General features: G+C 44.5%; 1 protein-coding gene across 6 annotated transcripts in view; it reads right to left on the bottom strand.

Moving 5' to 3' along the window:
- Window positions 1–116: 116 nt before the first annotated feature.
- LOC118316872 (IQ motif and SEC7 domain-containing protein 2-like) overlaps window positions 117–19856 on the bottom strand; it is a 112846-nt gene continuing 93106 nt past the window's right edge. For all 6 annotated transcript variants that reach the window (XM_047331027.1, XM_035645125.2, XM_035645124.2 and 3 more), the window contains 15 exons: window positions 18943–19110; window positions 18126–18299; window positions 17908–18003; window positions 16906–17516; window positions 15650–16576; window positions 15322–15480; window positions 14848–14970; window positions 14559–14725; window positions 13943–14082; window positions 13526–13651; window positions 12593–12692; window positions 9203–9364; window positions 8602–8829; window positions 7716–7765; window positions 117–6967 (listed from right to left, as the gene is read on the bottom strand). In XM_047331027.1, the coding sequence (XP_047186983.1) occupies window positions 5726–6967; window positions 7716–7765; window positions 8602–8829; window positions 9203–9364; window positions 12593–12692; window positions 13526–13651; window positions 13943–14082; window positions 14559–14725; window positions 14848–14970; window positions 15322–15480; window positions 15650–16576; window positions 16906–17516; window positions 17908–18003; window positions 18126–18299; window positions 18943–19110 (4473 nt within the window). In that variant the 3' untranslated portion in view covers window positions 117–5725. The remainder of the gene's footprint in view (window positions 6968–7715; window positions 7766–8601; window positions 8830–9202; window positions 9365–12592; window positions 12693–13525; window positions 13652–13942; window positions 14083–14558; window positions 14726–14847; window positions 14971–15321; window positions 15481–15649; window positions 16577–16905; window positions 17517–17907; window positions 18004–18125; window positions 18300–18942; window positions 19111–19856) is intronic.

The raw sequence follows: 19856 nt of genomic DNA, 5'->3' as shown, positions 1-19856 counted from the left end.
CAGTCTCATGTATTATAAATACATGTATTTCCTGTAAGCAGATCATTTGAAGTGATCGTGTAGTGTAGTGTACATTTGTGAGTGTGAAATCACCCAAACAAAACAGGACACATCTCTCCATCAACATGAACAGATTTTTATATCTTTAGAGCAATAAATATTTCCACTTTTTTCCATATCTCTGCAATTTCAAAAACAAAGTACAAGTAATATATATTTATATACACAGCTAAAATTTCCATACATAGTTTTTAAAATAATGTCGTCTCTGTTGACACATATTTGACACTGTACTCGTACAATTTTACAAGGACTATTCCAGTCTCTCTTTGCTCTACATTATAAACAAGAAATATTTTCTACTCCATAAAGCGGTCCATTGTTTTGTCACGTACAACTTCGACGGTCCATGCCCTTGTATAGATACACACAACACAGACTGCCTTTACACAGGAACAGAAGACTCCAACATTTTTAACGTTATTTGAATCCCATCTGATTTCTCTTTTTTTAAATTTTTATGTTCCCTGTTTGCCTGCAGCTGTAGGACCAGATCTGTTTCTATTGGTATTAAAAATCTTGCATTCCTGGTGTAAACCCAGCCAGAGACAAACCGCCTGCTGCCGAGCAAAGTGAGTTCCTCGCGTTGTTATTTTTCATTTAATGATGGTTATGTACATTCATGTTTATAATACAGTTTCATTCAGTGCAGATACTGTAATAAATACCGCATGCAAACTGATAAAGGAGAGCAGACCCGGGCAGAAAAAAACATATTTAAATTGAATATTTAATGGACCATAGCTGAGTTTTTGCATGTTCTACAACTGCATATACTGTACATTAATTTAGTAAACCGTACAATTTTGATCGATGTTCGGCCTAACAGGCATTCATTTAAGCTCACTTCAATAAAAACCTGTTTGCAGATAGCAAATCCATCACACACATATTGCATTTATCTAATACATTTGAGAAATGATTGTTGGTTGATGTAAGTCTTGTACTGATGTATGCTGTCGTCAAAAAAAAGTAAAAACAATTTTTTGCATTGAAATCCGCAAATCTTCTGTAAAATCGCATACATCTGCGTTTTCAAAAACATTTGTTTGCATACATCCGCCAAGGCCAAACACGTCTGTCCAGCGCTGATAAGAAAATAAAAACAAAAGTAAGGTGTCTGACAATCTGTACAAACTCATAGATCTCAACACCATAAATATTTATTTTTAATTTTTATTTACATTCAACTTATTTCCCAAGAAATTGACGAAAATGTTGACAAATGCCCTTGTAATGCAAAGTGACAAAACCAATAGAGATTTAACGGGCTCTTCCTTGTTCCGTGCCCCATCCCTTCACCAAACAACCAGACACTGGTGGAAACATAACCTCTTTGGCTGAGGTAAAAAATAATGGTTAGCTAGACCTGCAAGTCGGAACACTGGAGTCCATGAACACGCAGAGCTGAAGGTGCAACAACTCACCCGGAGGCAGATGTCATGGCTGCACCAAACTTGGACCACAAGGGTTTAATAATATTTTAAAAATAGTGATAACAGTGATGGATTATCTATCTGCAAACAGACTCAAGTCTGTTGAAGTTGATTTGGTATTTTAGAGATTGACACTGAAACCAAAGCCTGGCCAAAAGAAGGAATCAAACCTTAAAAGTTAAGGCATGATTTGGAAAACAGTTGGCAGTAATGTAAAGTACATACGATTTGTAGTTAACAGTTAACATCATGCAAAAACATGGGTATGGAGCTTTAAAATGGGAACTTTGGCGACAATGTGTTTGATTTAGATTAGACATGCAGTGAACAGGGTGAAATGTTGATTAATCCCTAGCGAGGTAGGTTTGATCCAGTGCTCCTCGAGAACTTAGTTTTCTTTTTATTTCAAGTGTGTTTAGTTGATTGCGTTTTTACTCAGGATTAAGTTACTTAAGGCCCCTGCAAAGAGGCAGTATTCTTTAGGTGACTGTAGATAAATGACGGGGACCCAACGGCCAAGAATTCCTAGCAGCTCGTCATGTACTGTTGATTCAAATTGTTTCAAAAGGTTGTTAGGTAGCAGAAGTGTTGCTTGTTTCCATGAAAAGGTTGGTGAGTGGCTTCACTGGGGTTTCATGAGGATTCGGAAGTGTGCAGGCAGGCGTGTTTACGTGAGCCAACAGGGTGAGTGGAGGAAAATATCACAGTCTGTATTAAAAATGTTAGAGGAAGTTGTATGTTAGACACAGAAAATTCTTGGTTTAGTTGTAAACATATTAAAAATCAAAACGATTTTAGTGCTTCTATAAAATGTCCAAATCTGAAAAGGAAAAAAAAAAATATCTCACACTCGTTAGCACATAACAAAATAAAAAATGCTAAAAATACAAAACAGCCCAAGGAGTACGTCATGTTAGTAGAAGCTTGTCACACAACAATATTGATAATAATATCAGTAGCACACTCTAAAAAGTCAAAGGGGTTCTTCAGATTGAAAACAACAGGTGACCCAAGATGGTTCCCTGAGGAACTCCGTCAACTGATTATAATATAAAATTATGGTATAATTTTCCATGACTGTATTTCCACAAAATCTCAAACATAAAGGGCTTCTATAAAAAACACTTTAGGAATTTTTATTGTTTTGTTTTTCTTGAGAGAATCCCTACGATGCTCAAATAGCCTGAAGAACCCTGATGAACTTGGTTTTTTTAGAGCGTACACTTAGTTAATTCAAGCAATTCTGAACCTGTTGCAGATTGATGCTGTTGGCCCCATTGAGAATAGAACACACTGTACAGTTAATATCTACAGTTGGTGCATTCACATAATCACAGGGAAACTAGAAATGAGTCATTAATATTTGAATTCAGACCATCAGAGAAATATCCCATCATCTCCCAGTAAAACACTGACAAATATTTATATTAGGCCGACCAAACTCGCCACTTGGACATGAAAGTAACCAGCATCAACAGGTTTATTCTGAGTCAAAAAGTATGTGTGGCTGGTAAAATAGTACAAGTGGTAGAAGAACTTTCTACCAGCCCTCAAGGGCTTCCTGCCCTGAGGTGAAATTTGACTAAATAGCAAAAAAAGAGAAAATACACTTCAATACTGGCATGTTAGGTTTAAATTAAAATGCAAAATGTACGTGTAATAATGTTTCTGTTTAAGAATATTTCACATAGTGCTGCGTGACGATGAAACATGCTCTGCACTTCAGTCCTGTAAAATTCTTTCAGGACGGGATTAGGTCCAGTTTTCAGTTTCCTTTGTGTCGACGACGAGCTCAGTCCTTCAGTCAGATTAAAACAATGCAGAAATTGCTTGATATTTGCTATTGTGAAAGGATACAATCAATCAAAATATAATAGATTTAGATGGTGAACTGTCTTTGTATTCCAAGGCAGTCTTTATTGAACATTAATTTTGTTTATATTTCACCTTCCGCACGAAGGCACCTTATTGTCAAATGTAGGATTAGACTTTGTTCACCAGAGATGTTTTTTAGGATTTCACATCCTGATAATTAACCACTATTTTTTAGAGCTGAACACTGGTAAACATTTGTCTGCGGTTCATGAAGTAAGGTTGAATATGCTTTTGTGTACACAAATACATTTTTCTATATTTCCAAAGTTTTAGAATGTGGGGAAGCTTAGAATTGTGTGGTTACAGCTAAATATTTTAGAGCGGTTAGAACTGAACTGAGCAAAACTGTAAAATAAGTAGGCCTTCACGTAATATTAATGTACCAATATAATAAACATGTCTTTTGTGAAGTCGAGACAAAGTTCTTAAACCATCATCTTGGGATAACAGAATTAAAACAATATATCCGTACATCACAATCATGTGTTATTTCGATTTAAAATTGATGATGAATGAATTATTAAGCTGTGATTTTAATAATAACTGACCTAAAAAATTTGAAGCAACCACAACAGGTTTGGAGTATGTAGAAAATGCTTTCCGAGTGATTCTATTTTTTTTTTACCATGTTAGTTCTTTTGCTTTCTCATGATTTGAATCGAGGGTCTAAGGAGGGAGAGTGTTGTATGTTGTATATATTAGCCAGATATCTGTCAGCTAACCCCCCATACACAGTGGCTGTGGGATTTAAATTGATCTAATATAATTTTTGTCATATTCATTTACAGTTTGGTTAATGTTTCCATTATTGGTGGAGTTACATTATAAGGTGATATTGTTTCATTTACCCTGACTATATGACTGGGTGTCTTTGTTTAGGTCCTGTAGCTTCCTGGCTTCATCACGGGAAGTGAAACAAAAGACTCTGTTTCCCAGACTGCACCCTGTTTGGTACCTTCAGCATAATCTCCTTTCCTGGCAACATAAAAGGTTACATACAATATGGAGCATGAAACACAGTTGACATTTATTATCATTTCTGACAAATTCATTTTTATACTTTCATATAACTAGGATACTTAATAATAAGGGGGGCAATGACTGCTTCAGTACAAATTATTAAATAAATCTCCCTTTACAAGAATAAATAGTTGGGAAAATTACAATGTCAAATGTCAAACATTCCCGTTTTAAAGTCCTGATCAAAAACAACAGTATAGTGCCCCCTCCTGAAACCCTGTAATCCACAAACACTAAAGGCTTTTAGTCATTTTTGTAAAACAAAAGGTAAAAATACATCTGTAGTTTTTGTTTTGATGGCTTATTTAAAGTTTAAAAAAAAGTTTATTGTCCACACAGAAAGTAAAGTCTTCAGTGACCTTCACTAATGCACTTTTTTTTGGCCAAAGAAAGATTGGGGCATTAAATCACAATAAATCCCTCCCCCTGCATATAGGATTTCAACCATAGACGCACTGACACTCATTAAATATTGCACAGGTCATGCATGCCTGTTGAAGACACAGAAACTGCACCATATCAATGCTAAGGACTTCTCCTTCTCGGCAAAACCTCATGGCTTGTCAATATGTCAACATCCAAAAAACAATGGGACAAGTGCTTTTGTGCAAAGAACCAAATGGTGCAAGACTAGTGGATTTTTTTTTTTGGACTACAACAAAATGACTCGTCCCGTTCTCAGGCTTCCGGACAACCTGATCTGTCTCTTCAGCTTACACTGTACTGTATACAGTGTTAGCTTTGAGCGCTAACCCCTGTGTTCGATTCTCAGGCACTGTTCCCTTCACATCTGGTCCCTGAACCTTTTGTCCACTACAGCGACTCACACAACTTCTTACTCACAATATGACACGAACACTTCCTCTGTCAATGGAAAACTACAAACGTGTCCTCTTGAATCCCGGGCCATGTCAGCAGGACACCGCAGAGGGAAGATGAGGTGATTTTCACAGAGACTGCAGGACTACATGGGAGTTTTCTTCAGAATTTGAGAATCTCAGAATGCAGAAATTTACATTCTTGGGGGTAGTTGCTCCGTGGGCAGGTTTTCCAGGGGAATTTGCCCCTGCAGGGCACAAGTTACCCAACAAACATTTCTCAGCATGCGTCTTTCTACCTGCGGGGGAAGTGGATGTGGAAATAACACAGGCTGAGTAATTTCCTCTTCCCCGCTCTCAGTGCTCTCCTTGTCACCAGGCGGCCATTTTGATACACCTGCATTTGCCCACCTCCCTCTTCTCCTCCTCTCCTCCTCCCTTTCCTGCTCCTTGTCATTACCGCCCCCCGGTGGCTCACAGCAGGGTGGCAAACCACCGTCCTTGCCTTCTGACTTTTCACACGACCGTGCTGATCCGGCTGACGGGTTTCGATTTGGGGCCGCCCCCTTGCCCTCCCCCCACACCTGGGTGTGGGGAGAGTGGGGCAGCTGAAGGGGGTGGTAAGGGAGAGTGCGGAGGGGGCGGTGGAATGGAGGAGAGTGGCGGATATTGAGGAGCGTAGGACTGCGGAGGCGTCTGGGTGACGAGGCGTGCCGAGGGCGTCTGAGGTGGTGGGGTGGAGAAGATGAAGTGGGTGGAGGGGGAGACTGAGGGAGAGGGGCTGAGGGGGGAGTGTGTGTGCGCGGCGTGGTTGTGAGAGTGTGTGTGAGCGTGGGGGTGGGGCTGAGAGTGCGAGATGGTTAGCGGGAGCTTGGCGCCTCCACCCGGCCGTCCCGCCACGGGATGTGAGTGGTAGAGTCCGTGTGGGGTAGTAGGGGTAATGGGGGAGTGTGGGGACAGTGGAGGGGGCGTGATGAAGCCCGAGCTCAAGTTGTAGCGTGGGTGCTGGGCAATGCCATGTTGGATCCTCTGATGCTGCTGGGTATGAGAGGGAGCGCACCCAGCTGGGCCCTGCCGCCGGGGTGCGGAGAACCTGTGCGAGAGGACGTGGTGCTGCGGGACGCTCTGCATGTGGTAGCGATGATGATGGTTGTAGGGCGGAGGTGGCGTCTGCTGCTGCTGGTGCCCAGTAACACTGACTCCTCCTCCTCCACTGTTGCCGTGGCAATACTGGGCATGCAAAGCCTGTAGTTTGGATGGTCCCCCTCCCATACCTCCTCCCCCTCCAACTCCTCCCGAGTCTGACTGACCGAGGTTGGCCAATGGGGAGAGGCATGGGGAAGGGGAGGATGGGTGGGGGATGGGGGGCGCGGGGGCGGGATAGTGGGGGGGTGATGATATCATCAGGGGACTCAGAGGACTCTGAGGAGTTGGTGACGTCATCGTCAGGGGACCAGGAACCTTGCCCCTGCGACTCCCGAAGAAATTCCCCAGCAGACCGCCACCCGTTGGGCCTCCCCCACTCACCATCCCTCCTCCGCCCCCAGCCCCTCCCCCGCTCACGAGTGGGGAGGGGGTGACCCCTCCCTGGTTGTGACAGAGCCCCGGCCCACCCCCCACCCCTGTACCGGGGCTCTGAGTAGGGCGGTGTGGCCGGTAGGCTGCTGGAGAAGAAGGGACCATCATGGGGCTGTAGGAAAGACCTCCAGCAGGCAGGGGGCGCTGCTGGTGCGGTCGAGGGCTGCTAATAATGGAACCCTGAGAGGCGGGGAGGATTTGATGAAAGAGGGAAGAAAGATCAAAAAAGGGGGAAAAATTCAAGAGAATGAAAAACAGAACCACATCAAGTAGTTAAAAATGATTTGCAACAAGCATGACTGTAGAGTTAGAACACATGTGACATGTAACATGCTTTCAACTGTTTCAATTTATCACAAGCTGATGAAATGAACTGAAGTGAATGGCTGCCTGACATTGGAAAATGTTTTGCAGGTATGGGTGAGAGAGAAAGACAAATGGAAACTGTTAAAGCTGCAGATTTCAGGACAGACATACAGAAGAAGTTCACACAGACAAATGACACCACAGGAAAATATTCTGCAGACGCCCTGGAAGTCCAGAGGTTAAGATGCACACATGTACTGAATAACTGGATCATCTGGAACACATATTGATTCTTGTTTTCTGTCTGTACCGATACTGTCCAACTATCCAGTGAAGGTGAAAGTCAAGTAATGGATAACTGTAAGTATGTAAACAGGAGACAATTCTTAAATGATTAAAACAGGAAAACATAAAAACAAACAAACAAACAAACTCAAAGACATGTAATAAAAGAAACATCCTTGCATGTTCCGTTACATGCAGCCCGGAGGAGTCATTTTCGGCCTAATGACTGATGTCACATTTTCACAAACACACTCGGCTGTTGTGAGTCGGACAGACAAACATGCAGTCAGCGGGGTGTGGGACACGCATGCTTCCAGCCCAGCCCAACCACACTTACTTCAATGGTACTGTCCAGTGATCCCACACTGTTCCTACGACCTCGCTTCCCTGTTACCCAATCAGAATGAGGCAAGGTTAAAATATGTTCGCCAAGGAATGGTTCCAATGCCCCGAAACCACAAACTGTCGTTTTTTTTACATTTCTGTGTGTGGACAGCTTTAACAAACAAGAAACAACATGTTACGCAGCAAGTTTAAGGGGTGTGATGGATTTCAACCATGGACAGTGACCATTCATCTGCTTTATGGCCAGTTAGTCTGTCTGACCATGTGTTTCCTGAATGCCAAACAATTTATTAAATGATTTCCAGTGAAGGAAAGTAACATAGTACATTTACTCATGTGCTGTACTTAAATACTCTTTTGTTTTTACTAGTTAATTTGCATTAGCTACTTTATTCTTCTTCCCTATCACAAGTACGGGCTACGTATTCCAATCTTACTAGTTCATATGCAGATTGAGATTTTAAACACAAATTTATGACCAACTAATAAAATTAGATTAGAGAATTAGATTAGAAGGAGGTGCACTTTAACTTGGCCTTAAATAAATGCCAGTCATCCATAAAGTAAAATCTCCTTTTCAGTTTTATGATGTAGTTTCTGAAGTTGCCCAGTAGGTAGAGACAGAGCATCACAGTATTGGACTTCACTCTTATTGTCTCATATTTTAGATTTCATCACTCTTTCATTGGTTGCATAACAGCACAGATGTAGGTTTGTTCTGAGTCTGTGAGTCAAATTGAAAAACTGCCGCAGTGAACAGAAACGGTAAAATAATGTCTCAGGTTTGTTCTGAGTCTGTGAGTCAAAATGAAAAACTGCCGCAGTGAACAGAAACTGTAAAATAATGTCTCATGGAGGCGACTCTGTAACGTCCTCACCCGTTTCTGAGAGGTCTCTCAACGAGGAGCTGAGCGCCGTGCGTTTCAGTCCATCCACCGAGGCGTACGTGTCGTCAAGGCTTGGCCTACCCAGGGTGCCGTTCAGCACCTCGCTCTTTGTGGGCCCGCCGCCACCGTTGGCCCCACCCCCTGCTGTGCCTCCTCCTCCGGGCCCTCCCCCCGTCAACATGCCGGGACGCATCACACCTTTCTGCTTCTCAAGCTCCGCTGGAGGGAGAGATGAAAGGACGGAGATGGAGAGAAGAACAGGCAGAACATCGACACAGTCGTCCATGACAAAGCAATGGAAACCAAAATAGAACTGGGTATAAATGATCGTTAATATTACTCAGCTTCTACCACAACTAATGCTGCTACTACTATTATTATTAAAAATAATTATTACTATTTCTGAAACCACAAGTGGCACTATCACAACTGCTTCTGTTCTGTCTATACAACTACTAGCTATACTACTACTAACTATTCCAAAATATACTACAGCTACTAATTATTTTATTTGTTTCTTAGGTTTTTGTTGCTGCAGCACCACTTCTGTTTCTACTACTATAGTACTGCCACTACAGTGAGTACTACTTACACTCCACCCTGTACTTCTCCATGTCCTGGACCTCTGCGATGCTCTCTCGGAGATCAGAGGTGAAGCGCGCTCGGTCCTGCTGGCTCGGAGCCGTGAAGACGATCAGCACCTTCCTCTCTCCTCCGGGGTTCGCAGACGTCAGTCTGATACCGTGAGGGTAGTCTGGGACACACACACACACACACACACACACACACACACACACACACACACAGGTTTCATTCAACCTGTTTTTAAAATTCTTTCAATCTGCACACCTGAATCTGGTGAACAAACAAAGCAAAGTGACGCTTGTGCAACTATACATTTACAAGTTAAATAAAAAATAAAAGGCACTGGTTAGAATAAGTTAAATTTCCATTTAAAAATTTACAGAGGAATGTATTTACAAAGTAGAACGTTGTGAGTAGTGTCTTTGAGAGTGAGGCTGTATAAGTGTGTCTGCGTCAAAGTCGGCCAATGAATCGGAAATTACTCCCATTATGTTTAATTCAATACATATCAGTTACATCCTTCTTGCTCTCAGTTCACCACGGGTTTATTGTTGATCTAGTACATGTATTTAATCTAAACTTTATTGTGTTGTACTATAACCTACATGTACAACAATAAAGTTGAGTCTAATCTCTTAATCTCTCTTGTTAACATCAGCTGCTCATGACTAATATCACAACCGGTGATGATGAGGTCAAGAGACAAAAGGAAGCTTGCACACATTTTTCACTGGTGAACATTACACACCCTTGCATTGCAGTACTTTCCTGGAGACCCGCCTATGCACAAACCATATCCACTACTTGCCTGTACCTGACAAAAAAATCAGGGACATGGCATTTGTCCCCAACAGGACAAGCTGTCCCTATTTACTGGTCTATAGTATGGGTCCCGAAGAGTAGCCTTTGAAACACTCACATACACTTCCTATGCCTTTCTCCCACAAGACACACACATACATATACATATACATATACGCTCATGCTCCCACACAGATACATGAAGGTGCATCCGCCCACACACACACACACACACACACACACACACACACACACACACCAGCAGTCGACGTGTGACTGTGCTGCTGATGAATCATATGGGACAATCTGTCCTGGTCACAGTCATCACCACAGTCTGCCAAGTCCTGTTTAGCTCCAACTGAAGAACCAGAGCTGTCAACAACAACAACAACTAAACAACAACAACAACAACAACAACAACAACAACAACAACAAAACAGCAAAAACCAACCAGCTGAATAAGAAAACAACCACCACTGCAGTTTCAGCACATGCTAACCACTCTGTCAGGTCTGAGACAACAGGACAGTTGGAACTCATTCTATTGGAACATCTCCCAAACACTCTTGCACTCTGACAGCACATATTCTGACTTAGGTGAAACTACTAGGAATGATCACATCTAGTGTGGCACCTTTACCAGAACATTCAACACAAGGTCCTTATTTTGACTTCTAAATTCACTGTCATCAAATTATGTGCTGACTGCTTTCTCCTTAACAGCGGCCGTAATGATGAGAGACAGTACATTCATAGTGCTGCATCCAGAGACAGAAATAGTTTTATATCGAATTAAATGAGAGCTGGGGAGAGAAGTTCAGCGCTTTCATACTTTCTCAGCTCAGCAAAGCTGAGCTATCACGGTGTGGTGTCAGGCGGAATGTCATTAGTTTTGGTTTCATGTCAGCCATCATTCTCCGGGTGGTTGCGGATACATTCTACACAGCCTTTGTGAAAATGGAGGAGATGTGTTTTTTGGAGCTGAAGTCTTCAGAGTGAGGCATCCTGTTAACAGGTGCTGAGGCAGATTTGAAACGCCAGCGTCTCCAATCTGCTGCATGGAACTGAAAGCCAATTCATCATGCTGAAATAGGGGCTTGGAATCCACAAGCACAGTCTGTATACGATTGTGTTAACCGACTATTAACCGAGAATGTGTCGGTTGAATAAGTCGTGTTTTAAGGAATGCAGCTAAGCAACCTTGTTTTCAGAATGACAGATATATATATATTTAGGAAATACTGCGATGTGCTTCCACTGTGTTTCTTTGAAACACGCTGTTGGTGTTTTCAGCTGCATCCTTACTACACTTCTGTAGACTGACAAAGCCTTTACTCCAAAGAAAAGGCTGGCAGACACTGATATCTCTATAACTGGAGAGGGAAGTAACGTTTTGTTTCGCCAAGTTAACAGATTTTTGAGAACATTTCCAACTAGGACAGATTCCCCAGTTTTTGTCCCACATCCATTTTTTGAATGCAAATTTCAAAAGCAAAATCTAGTGTCACGCTGTGACGAAGCTTAAATGTACTGGATGAGATTCCACGGCTTCTGCACCCACAACGAACCTGCCACAACCGTAAGATGGAACTCATATGGACACCATTGCAACTACTTGATACATTTAGGAAAAAAACTCTGTTTAGTGTCCAGACTGAAACACCTCAACAACCTTTGGATAATTCACCCTGAATCTTGGTACAGAGATTTATGTTCCTCACAGAGAGAACTGCAATCATATAAGTGATTTCCAAATCGACAGCACCTAGGTACCACAGCTCCAAATGGCGACATTAGAGCAAGATGGCGGTGCCCATATCCGGATATTTTAGCATCCTTTTTATTTTTTCAGTGGGAGGAAGTGGAGACCTGTCGTGCATCCTAACATACCGTCTATGCATCTCACCCATACCGTCATTCATAACACTTCCCCTTTGCATTCTTTAAGCATTGCTTGACCTTTTATATACGGCCGTTGATCCACATTTAACCATTTTAAACCTTTGCTCATCCAACTCCAATGGCAGTAATGATAAAAGCAATGGTAAATATGGATCGCCAGAAAAGAAACTGTAAAGACACAGTGTACATGGCCCTGGGTAGTGCCGCGTGTATACGTAACCAGTGCTTGTCCATCCATCCATCGTCTACCAATTTATCCATTTAAGGGTCGCGGGGGGGCTGGAGCCAGGCGGGGTTCACCCTGGACAGGTCGCCAGCCTTTCGCAGGGCCACATACAGAGACGGACATCCATTCTCTCTCACATTCACACCTACGGTCTCTTTGGACTGTGGGAGGAAGCCGGAGAACCCGGAGAGAACCCACGCATACACGGGGAGAACATGCAAACTCCACACAGAAAGGCCCTGGTTGGTTTGAACCGGGATTCGAACCCAGAACCTTCTTGCTGTATCTCTTGTGTCTTTTCTGCATGTGAGGTATAAATAGAGAGATGAGCAAAAAAAGAAATAGGGGTATAAAAAAAATAAAACGAAGAGAAGCCGAGACAGATGGACGAGAGCAGATGGACGAGAGCAGAAGGAGATAACAAAAGAGAGCGTGGCAGAAGTGAGAGAGGGAGGGAGGAGTACTTACAGGTGTTTTGGAAGGTGTGGACCTGCATGTCCACCAGAGGAAATGATTGTCTGAAACTGTACGTAACTGAAGTCTTCTTCTTCTGGAAGATCTTTGTCACCTGAGGAGCAGCAGGAGGAGGGGAGGAGAGGAGAATTGTTCAATGATGGGGAGAGAGCAGAAAAAAGAAAGTGGAGGGTGAGGAGGAGAGAGGAAACAGAGAAAGAGACAAAAGAGGAGGCGATGCTTGATTATGTTAATCTTAGTCTTCATTTGTTTCTTTTGTTCATTTGGAGGTGAGAAATCCCTCAGTGGCTATTTTAATCTCTGTTGTATGGATTTGAAACGATGACTGAATTGCAGCTGAATCACAGTCAGAGCCACGTCTTCGTCTCCTCATGGACAAACACAAGATGCACTTTGTCCGCGACATCGACTTTATGTGGAGACTTACTCACAATGTGGTTTAAATCTTTTATTTGGACTCTGCTTTTGGCACAGATTAATATTTGACGCTGCCCAACGCCTGGTTCTATGTTGTTTGTTCTGACCTCAATGTGACCTTTGTATATTATCAAATCAGGCGGATCTTTGGAATTTAGTTTAAAGGTTTTTTTAATTTTTAGCACAGTGTTTTAAAGGGGCTATAAGTAAGAATTCCCTGTCGTCAGATGTGGTGATGCTGAGGGTCAATAGCTTCAGCCAGTGTTGTGTTTTCAAGACAAGAGGTTATAATATGCCCTGCAGTGATAAAACAGGCTGGGGCTAGTTAGCAAGAAGAAGGGAAAGAAATAGAAGCGTTTTGTTTTCACCTCTGGAGACAGAACTTGAAGACAAAGGGAATTAAGTTGGATGCTGAATCTTGGTTACTGAGCGAACAGCATCTAATGCTAAATATAGCTACATTGATGTATTTACACACACGCTCAGTAACTCTGACAGCGTGTGGATTACCATCAGCAGGTCGTTGAACAGGAAGACCTCCCTCTGGTGGACGCTGCTTCTCTGAGCTCGGTTCGGATCTGGAACCTCGAACAGCTGACAGCAGCAAACCAGCCTGCGATGAGGCAGGGACAGCACCTGCAACGCACACATTGTGTAATGACATTTCATCCTCTGGGGACAATGATTTGCCACAGCAAGATTATGTGAATTTCCTTCTTTTCTTTATATATCTGTCTGTCTTGTAAGGTGTCAATATTTCGCCAACATACTTTCACCCTAACAATTGAAATGAGGATGAAAAAGTGATTACATCTTTCTGAATTACAAAGAAGTTAGAATATATTTAAGTAAAAAAACCAAACATTTAATAGTTGGAATTAAATATATTTTAATTTTAGACATATTTAATATTTGAGAGGATCATACAGGCTTCTTGCCGACCACCATCCTCTCCACAGCCTGGACCTGGGACACGTGGTCATCGTTGGTCCTCAGCTCCCATTTCTGGATCCTTCCATAGATCCCCACCAGCAGGTCCCTGGGGATGTCCTGACCGTTATCGACACCTGATGGAAACACACACGATAAATGTGTAGGATTCAGTGACGTATTACAACCAAATGAATACCTCAACCCTTCCCTGCCGAGTGTGTAGAAGAAACTCCTGTGGCCCTCAGGTAATGTTAAATTGTGAAAGGCCCGGCCCTCTTTAGAGCCAGTGTTTGGTTTGTCTGTTCTGGGCTACTGTAGAAACACGGAGGTGCCACATGACAGACTGCATTAGGACCCGATCCTGATATGGATATAAAGGGTCATTCCCAGGTAACAAAAACACAATGATTCTATAGTTTCAGGTGATTATACACTAATGAAAACATAATTATGAATATTATAACATATTTCTGCTGATTGATCCCCCTAAATCCTACACACTGGACCTTTAAATTTCAAATATACAATTATAATGTACACAAAAAACCCCCGGCAAATATTCAAGGATGAAAAAAAGAAAGCACAAGGCCTGGGCAAAAAGACTACTGACCTCGCAGGTTCTTGATGAAGTCCTCGAGCTTCATCTTCCTCTCCGGCTTAACGTTGGGGCTGTACATGTCCGTGTTGAGGAGGATGATGGCAAAGGCCAAGATGAAGATGGTGTCTGGATTCTGGAACTGCCGAATCAGTACAGGATTGCAAACACAGTACCTCTGACTACAGAGAGAGAGAGAGAGCGAGAGAGAGAGAGAGGGAGAGAGAGTATGAAGGAAAGACCACAGACTCCACCGATGAGCATAATCTCCTCTGTGAGTCAAACCTGTGGCGCAGTGTCTCACCTGAAGGCCTCCACTAGTCGCTCCACCCGCTGAGCTTCACCCTGAACTTTGATCTGAGCCTGGAACTTCCTCAGTGCGTCGTCAAGATCCATCCCGGAAAAATCCATTTCGTCCAGGACACAGCTACAGACAGGAGACGGGAAACCAGGGAATCACCTGTACAACTGCTGCGCTATAAGGTGTCAGTGTGCCTCAGACGAAGAGCTTGTCAGATTGCCAAACTGCATCTCAAACCCTCTCTCTCCCATCTCTGGCATTTGACATGCTCAGATGATACACAATAGTTTGTCTCAGACATACAATCCAAACACAACTACCTATAAAAAAACCATACAAGACAATATATAGGACTATAATTCCCACAAACCCCATGGATTTCATCAATCAAAGGATGCTGCAAATCATTTTCATAAATCCATCAAATTGACCTGGCTGTTCTCCGATGTCGAAGTCATGTGACCGCCGTTTACTCACTCTAGGACGTCCTTGTTGAACTGCTGCCGACTGCCCAGGAACTCTCCGATCATCTGCCTGCTCAGCCCTTTCCTCTCCAGGATGAAGCGGGCGATTCCCACCGGTGTGTCCGACACAAAACCCCTTTCGATCAGGTACTGGATCCCCTTCTCCGGCTTCCTGTAGCCCAAGAGTCACTTTTCAATTTGACCTTTGGTTTCTTTGGCTTCCTTTCTTTTTAAATTAGTCTTTGTGATTCATCACATTGTTTTTAAGAGCTTTTTTTGTTATGTTTGACAGGTTAAATAATGTAATCTGTGAGACATGTTAGGGTTAATTTTTAACTTACTTGTTAAAGAGGTTGAGTCCGATGCGGTACTGCCGCCGCTGCACCACGTCGTTGTTGAAGGCGGGTGAGTCCCAGCTGTGACGGCTTTCTCTCTGATAGGTCTGTTTCCCCAGCGTGGCCCCTCCAATTGGCTCCCGTAGGCTGTCACGTGACGACGAGCCGGAGCTGCAGTTGTTGACGGTGGTGTCGTCGTTGGAGTTGGTAGTGGTGGAGTTGACGCTCTCGTTGTCTCCGTCCGAGCAGAGCAGGTGATGGTGGTGGAGGTGGGGGTGGTGGACGAGGTGCTGCTGCTGCTGTGCCTCCATGTTTACGAGCGCCGACGAGGAGGAAGACAGCGGCGAGGGTGTGAGCGGCGGCATGGGGGAAAGAGGTGTGAGTGGTGGTACAGGGGAGGGCAGAGGGGAAGAGAGGGGTTCTGGGTAAGCATGAGGAAGATGGTGGTGTTGGTGGTGCAGGTGGTGGTAGTGGTGCTGGGCGAAGTGGTGTGCTTGCTGGATGTAAGGGCTGCCGCCGTGGCCATGGTGCATGAGCATGACATGTGGCTGGCTGTACTGTGGGTGGTGGTGGAGGATGGTGGGGAGGTGGGGGATGGCCGAGGGGTGATTGTGGGGGTGCGCATGTGGGTGTTGGAGCGGGTGAGGGAGCGGGTGTGAGGGCAGCGTTCGGGCTGAGGGCATCGGCAGGGGCACGTTGGCGGGGCTGCGTGTTTGTCCCTGCGCAGTGGCGACCGAGCGGCCGTTTGGTTTGTGTTTGATGGTTCCTTGTGGCGAGTCTGCTTCACTGCTTCCTTCCCCCCCTCCGCCTCGCTCATCCTCTCCACTCTCTCCCTCTCCTCCTCCTCCTGCCCTCCTCTCCCTCTCTCCTCCTCGCTCGACTCCTGAGGGCTCCTGTTCATACACCAGGCGTCCGATGGAGCCTCTCTCTGACCTTCAAATTTAAACAACAAATAAAAATTCATGTTACAGGGTAATTAAAATAAAGCATATTATACACATTTCATATATACGCACAACATATGTTGTAAATTGCACCAAGCCTGAAGATAGTCCTGTGGTTGTCATAGTAAACACAGGAATAACCCTTATATATATATAGTGTGATAAGTAACTTTATTTTCTAAGAGTGTATAGGATGAAGTGGAAATAAGACCTACTAACATTATGTTTTATTCCTAACATATAGTTTTAGCTATGTTATAATCATATAAAGAAGAGTATAATAACAAAATTAGAAGCTCTCTGATTGGTTGTGCTGACCTGTCACTCATGTCCACTGAGCTGTCACTGGGCGGTTCGATGGTCAGGACAGGGAGGTGTCCTCCTCCTGCTCCTCCTCCACCTCCCCCTGCCCTCCCTCTATACTCCCCCCGACACTCTGTGCAGGGGGTGCTGCTCCTTCGGCTGGCGCTGCTGCCTCCCTCTGTCTCCCTGCTGTCCTCTCTCCCTCCTGCACCCCCTCCTCCCCAGTACTCCGTATCGGTGCTGGAGGCGGGGCGGGAGAGTGGTGAGGACGGTGGGCGGGAGAGCGGCGAGGAGGGGAGGCACCCGTCGTCCATGTAGATGGTGACATCGCTGAAGGACGTTGCTGTGCTGTCCTCGTGCATGGCGGCACCTCCTCTCCTGACTCCTCCCACTCGACCCGCGGCACGTCGGGAGGATGCGCTGGTGTTGCGCCACGCGCATTGTGTGTAATCTTCCTCCTCCTCGTCCTCCTCCCCTTCCTCCTCCTCCTCCTCCTCCTCCTCTTCGTCTCCCTCCTCGTCGTCTTCCTCGTCGTCCTCCTCTCCTTCTCCTCCGACTTCCTGTGAGTCTTCTCGTCCGGACTGGCAGGTGAGGGAGTCGTCCATGGAGTCAGCCAAAGACTTTACCTGGAGTCCACAAACACATTATAGAGAAACACACATGATCATTGCATACATTATCAGACAGCAGACAGAGAGAATCAGGCTTCTGTTTCATATTTCATTAAGATATCTCACTGTTCACTGATCTTTTCTTCCTGTAACCTTACGGTTAATGCAAACTCAACACTCAAAAATTCAGTCATCTGTGGAATTGTGTATATATTCCAATTAATTTACCATGTGAGATGTTGAATTAGACTTTATGTAATTCCACCCCTCTTATGGATTTAAGACTTTAATGTCATTATTTGAATAACAGATTGTATATCGCGGTCTCAGGTGATGTTCATTTCCTCAGCAATTGTTCAATCAGAACATGATGGTTGATGGCAGTGAAGGTGACAAATGTCTTTACCTGCTTAGAGAAGGAGTCGTCCATGTCTCCTGCATCCTCTGACCCCTGCTGACCTGCTGACCCCTGACCCTGTGGCGGACGCTCATCAAATGAGTACTGGACCCACCAAAAGAAATTCCAGATCAAAGGTGGGAAACACTGAACATAGTGCATTTTCAATACATACATACATGTATATATATGTATATATGTGTGTGTGTGTGTGTGTGTGTGTGTACCTGCATCCTCATGTTGGACAGGATGATGCGTCGGGTCATCCTGCTTTCGGAGGCGGAGCTGCGAAGCCTCTCAAAGTTCTTGTTCATGCGATACTGCCTGAACGCCGTCTGGATCGTCCTCGCCGCCCGCCGGGACACAAACTGGCCCCCGTACTTCCTCTCCAGCATCTCCACCTATCAAGACAGCACAGGCAACAAATTAGGGAAACCTATCAGTGAAGGACATCTAGGTTTTTGACAATTTGCGTTTACAGAGCCGGACTGTCAGGCAGCAGTTTCAGCGTGGCAGGAGCCCCGTGACCAGATGTATTGCTGCACAAGGTGACTACGTCGAAGGACATGGGAGCCAAATTTAAATCAGGTACAGTTTTTGCTCAAAGGTGTAAGTTCTGAACTGTGTGCTCACACCTTGTATTCTGCAGTAATTGTCATAATTATCTCCGTAACAGCCTGTTTTTCTTCCAGGCTCATCAAAAAACATGAACAGCTACAATATCTGCAGATCCACAACTCTTGTAACCCTGAATAATGAGTGATTATCATGAAGCCTATCAGGTTTAAGCTCAACAAACTGCACATAGAGACAGGGATCACTAACTTGAGTTGCTCATTAGCAGCAGGACTAAGCAGCATGATCCCCGTGCGTGTGTATGCAAAACAACAGTTGTGGGTGTTTTGGAAGTGCACTACTGTACGCTGCAGGGGTGTGTTGCTCCGTTACAGAACGCTGCATTCAGCTCAGAACATAACAGCGATGATCGCACGAAAACCCCCGTCGGTACTGTAAATAAGTCCGTTACAGTTTAGCCTTTTTTACCTTCTTGTCCTGGAGGTCTGTAGAGAGCTCATAGCTGTCAGATAGAGCCTTGCAGCGTTTGCTCTCCTCCTCCTCTTGCTTGCGGAGCGCCAGGCTGGCAGGCTGGTGTCGGCTGCGCTGAGCCCAGGCGAGGCTCGCCGGACTGGGGGGAGAGATGGGAGAGCCGCCCTGAGGGAGAAGAGGAGAGGGGGGCAGCTGTAATCTGTAATTTGTATTTATTCAGGTGAGCCAGATGGAGGGTCCAGATTTTTTCTCACGCTGTGCAGTGGTGAAAGAAGAAAGAATAGGGTGTGCATGATGCTTGGTGCCGGCACTGTCGTCGTAACAACAACAACAACAACCAATCACACGTTCCCGCTCAGGACACACAACATGGCTGGCTTTCATGCGAACGTGCCGCACTAGCTGTCCGTGCAATGCTAAGCGGAACTACACAGGAAATGAAACTCCACAACCAGGTGAACACAGTCCACGTTCACCAACTGTCCTGCTGACTCTCTCTCAATTGTGACATTTGATGTCAGGGTTGTGGTGCTCATGGTCCCACCCTTAAATAACGCACCGTTAGCCGCGTTATTACATTGTGAGTTTCTACAAAGCTACTGAATTATTTTCCACCTCTGCTGGGAGCTGCTCCGTGTTCGCATCCGTCAGACTCCAGGAGCCAGAGTTTCTGTGTAAATTCACTCCACTTACTGAGTGAGTAAATCTCCCTCTGTGTCGACCTCTGTAACGACCTCCAGAACAGACACATGGGTTTCCCCCGCTGCCTTGCGCTGTAAACCATCTGATGACAGCTGACAATGCTTGCCGCTAGTCTTTTTTTTTTTTTTTACAATGTGGGTTATTTTTGTTTCGTTATCCCCTTACCGAGCAGCTATATTATATATATATATTTCACTCACCATCATTAC

Source organism: Scophthalmus maximus, chromosome 3 (assembly GCF_022379125.1).
Source record: "Scophthalmus maximus strain ysfricsl-2021 chromosome 3, ASM2237912v1, whole genome shotgun sequence".
In the NCBI taxonomy this organism is placed as follows: Eukaryota; Metazoa; Chordata; class Actinopteri; order Pleuronectiformes; family Scophthalmidae; genus Scophthalmus; species Scophthalmus maximus.
This window is presented reverse-complemented; position numbering and strand designations above follow the sequence as displayed.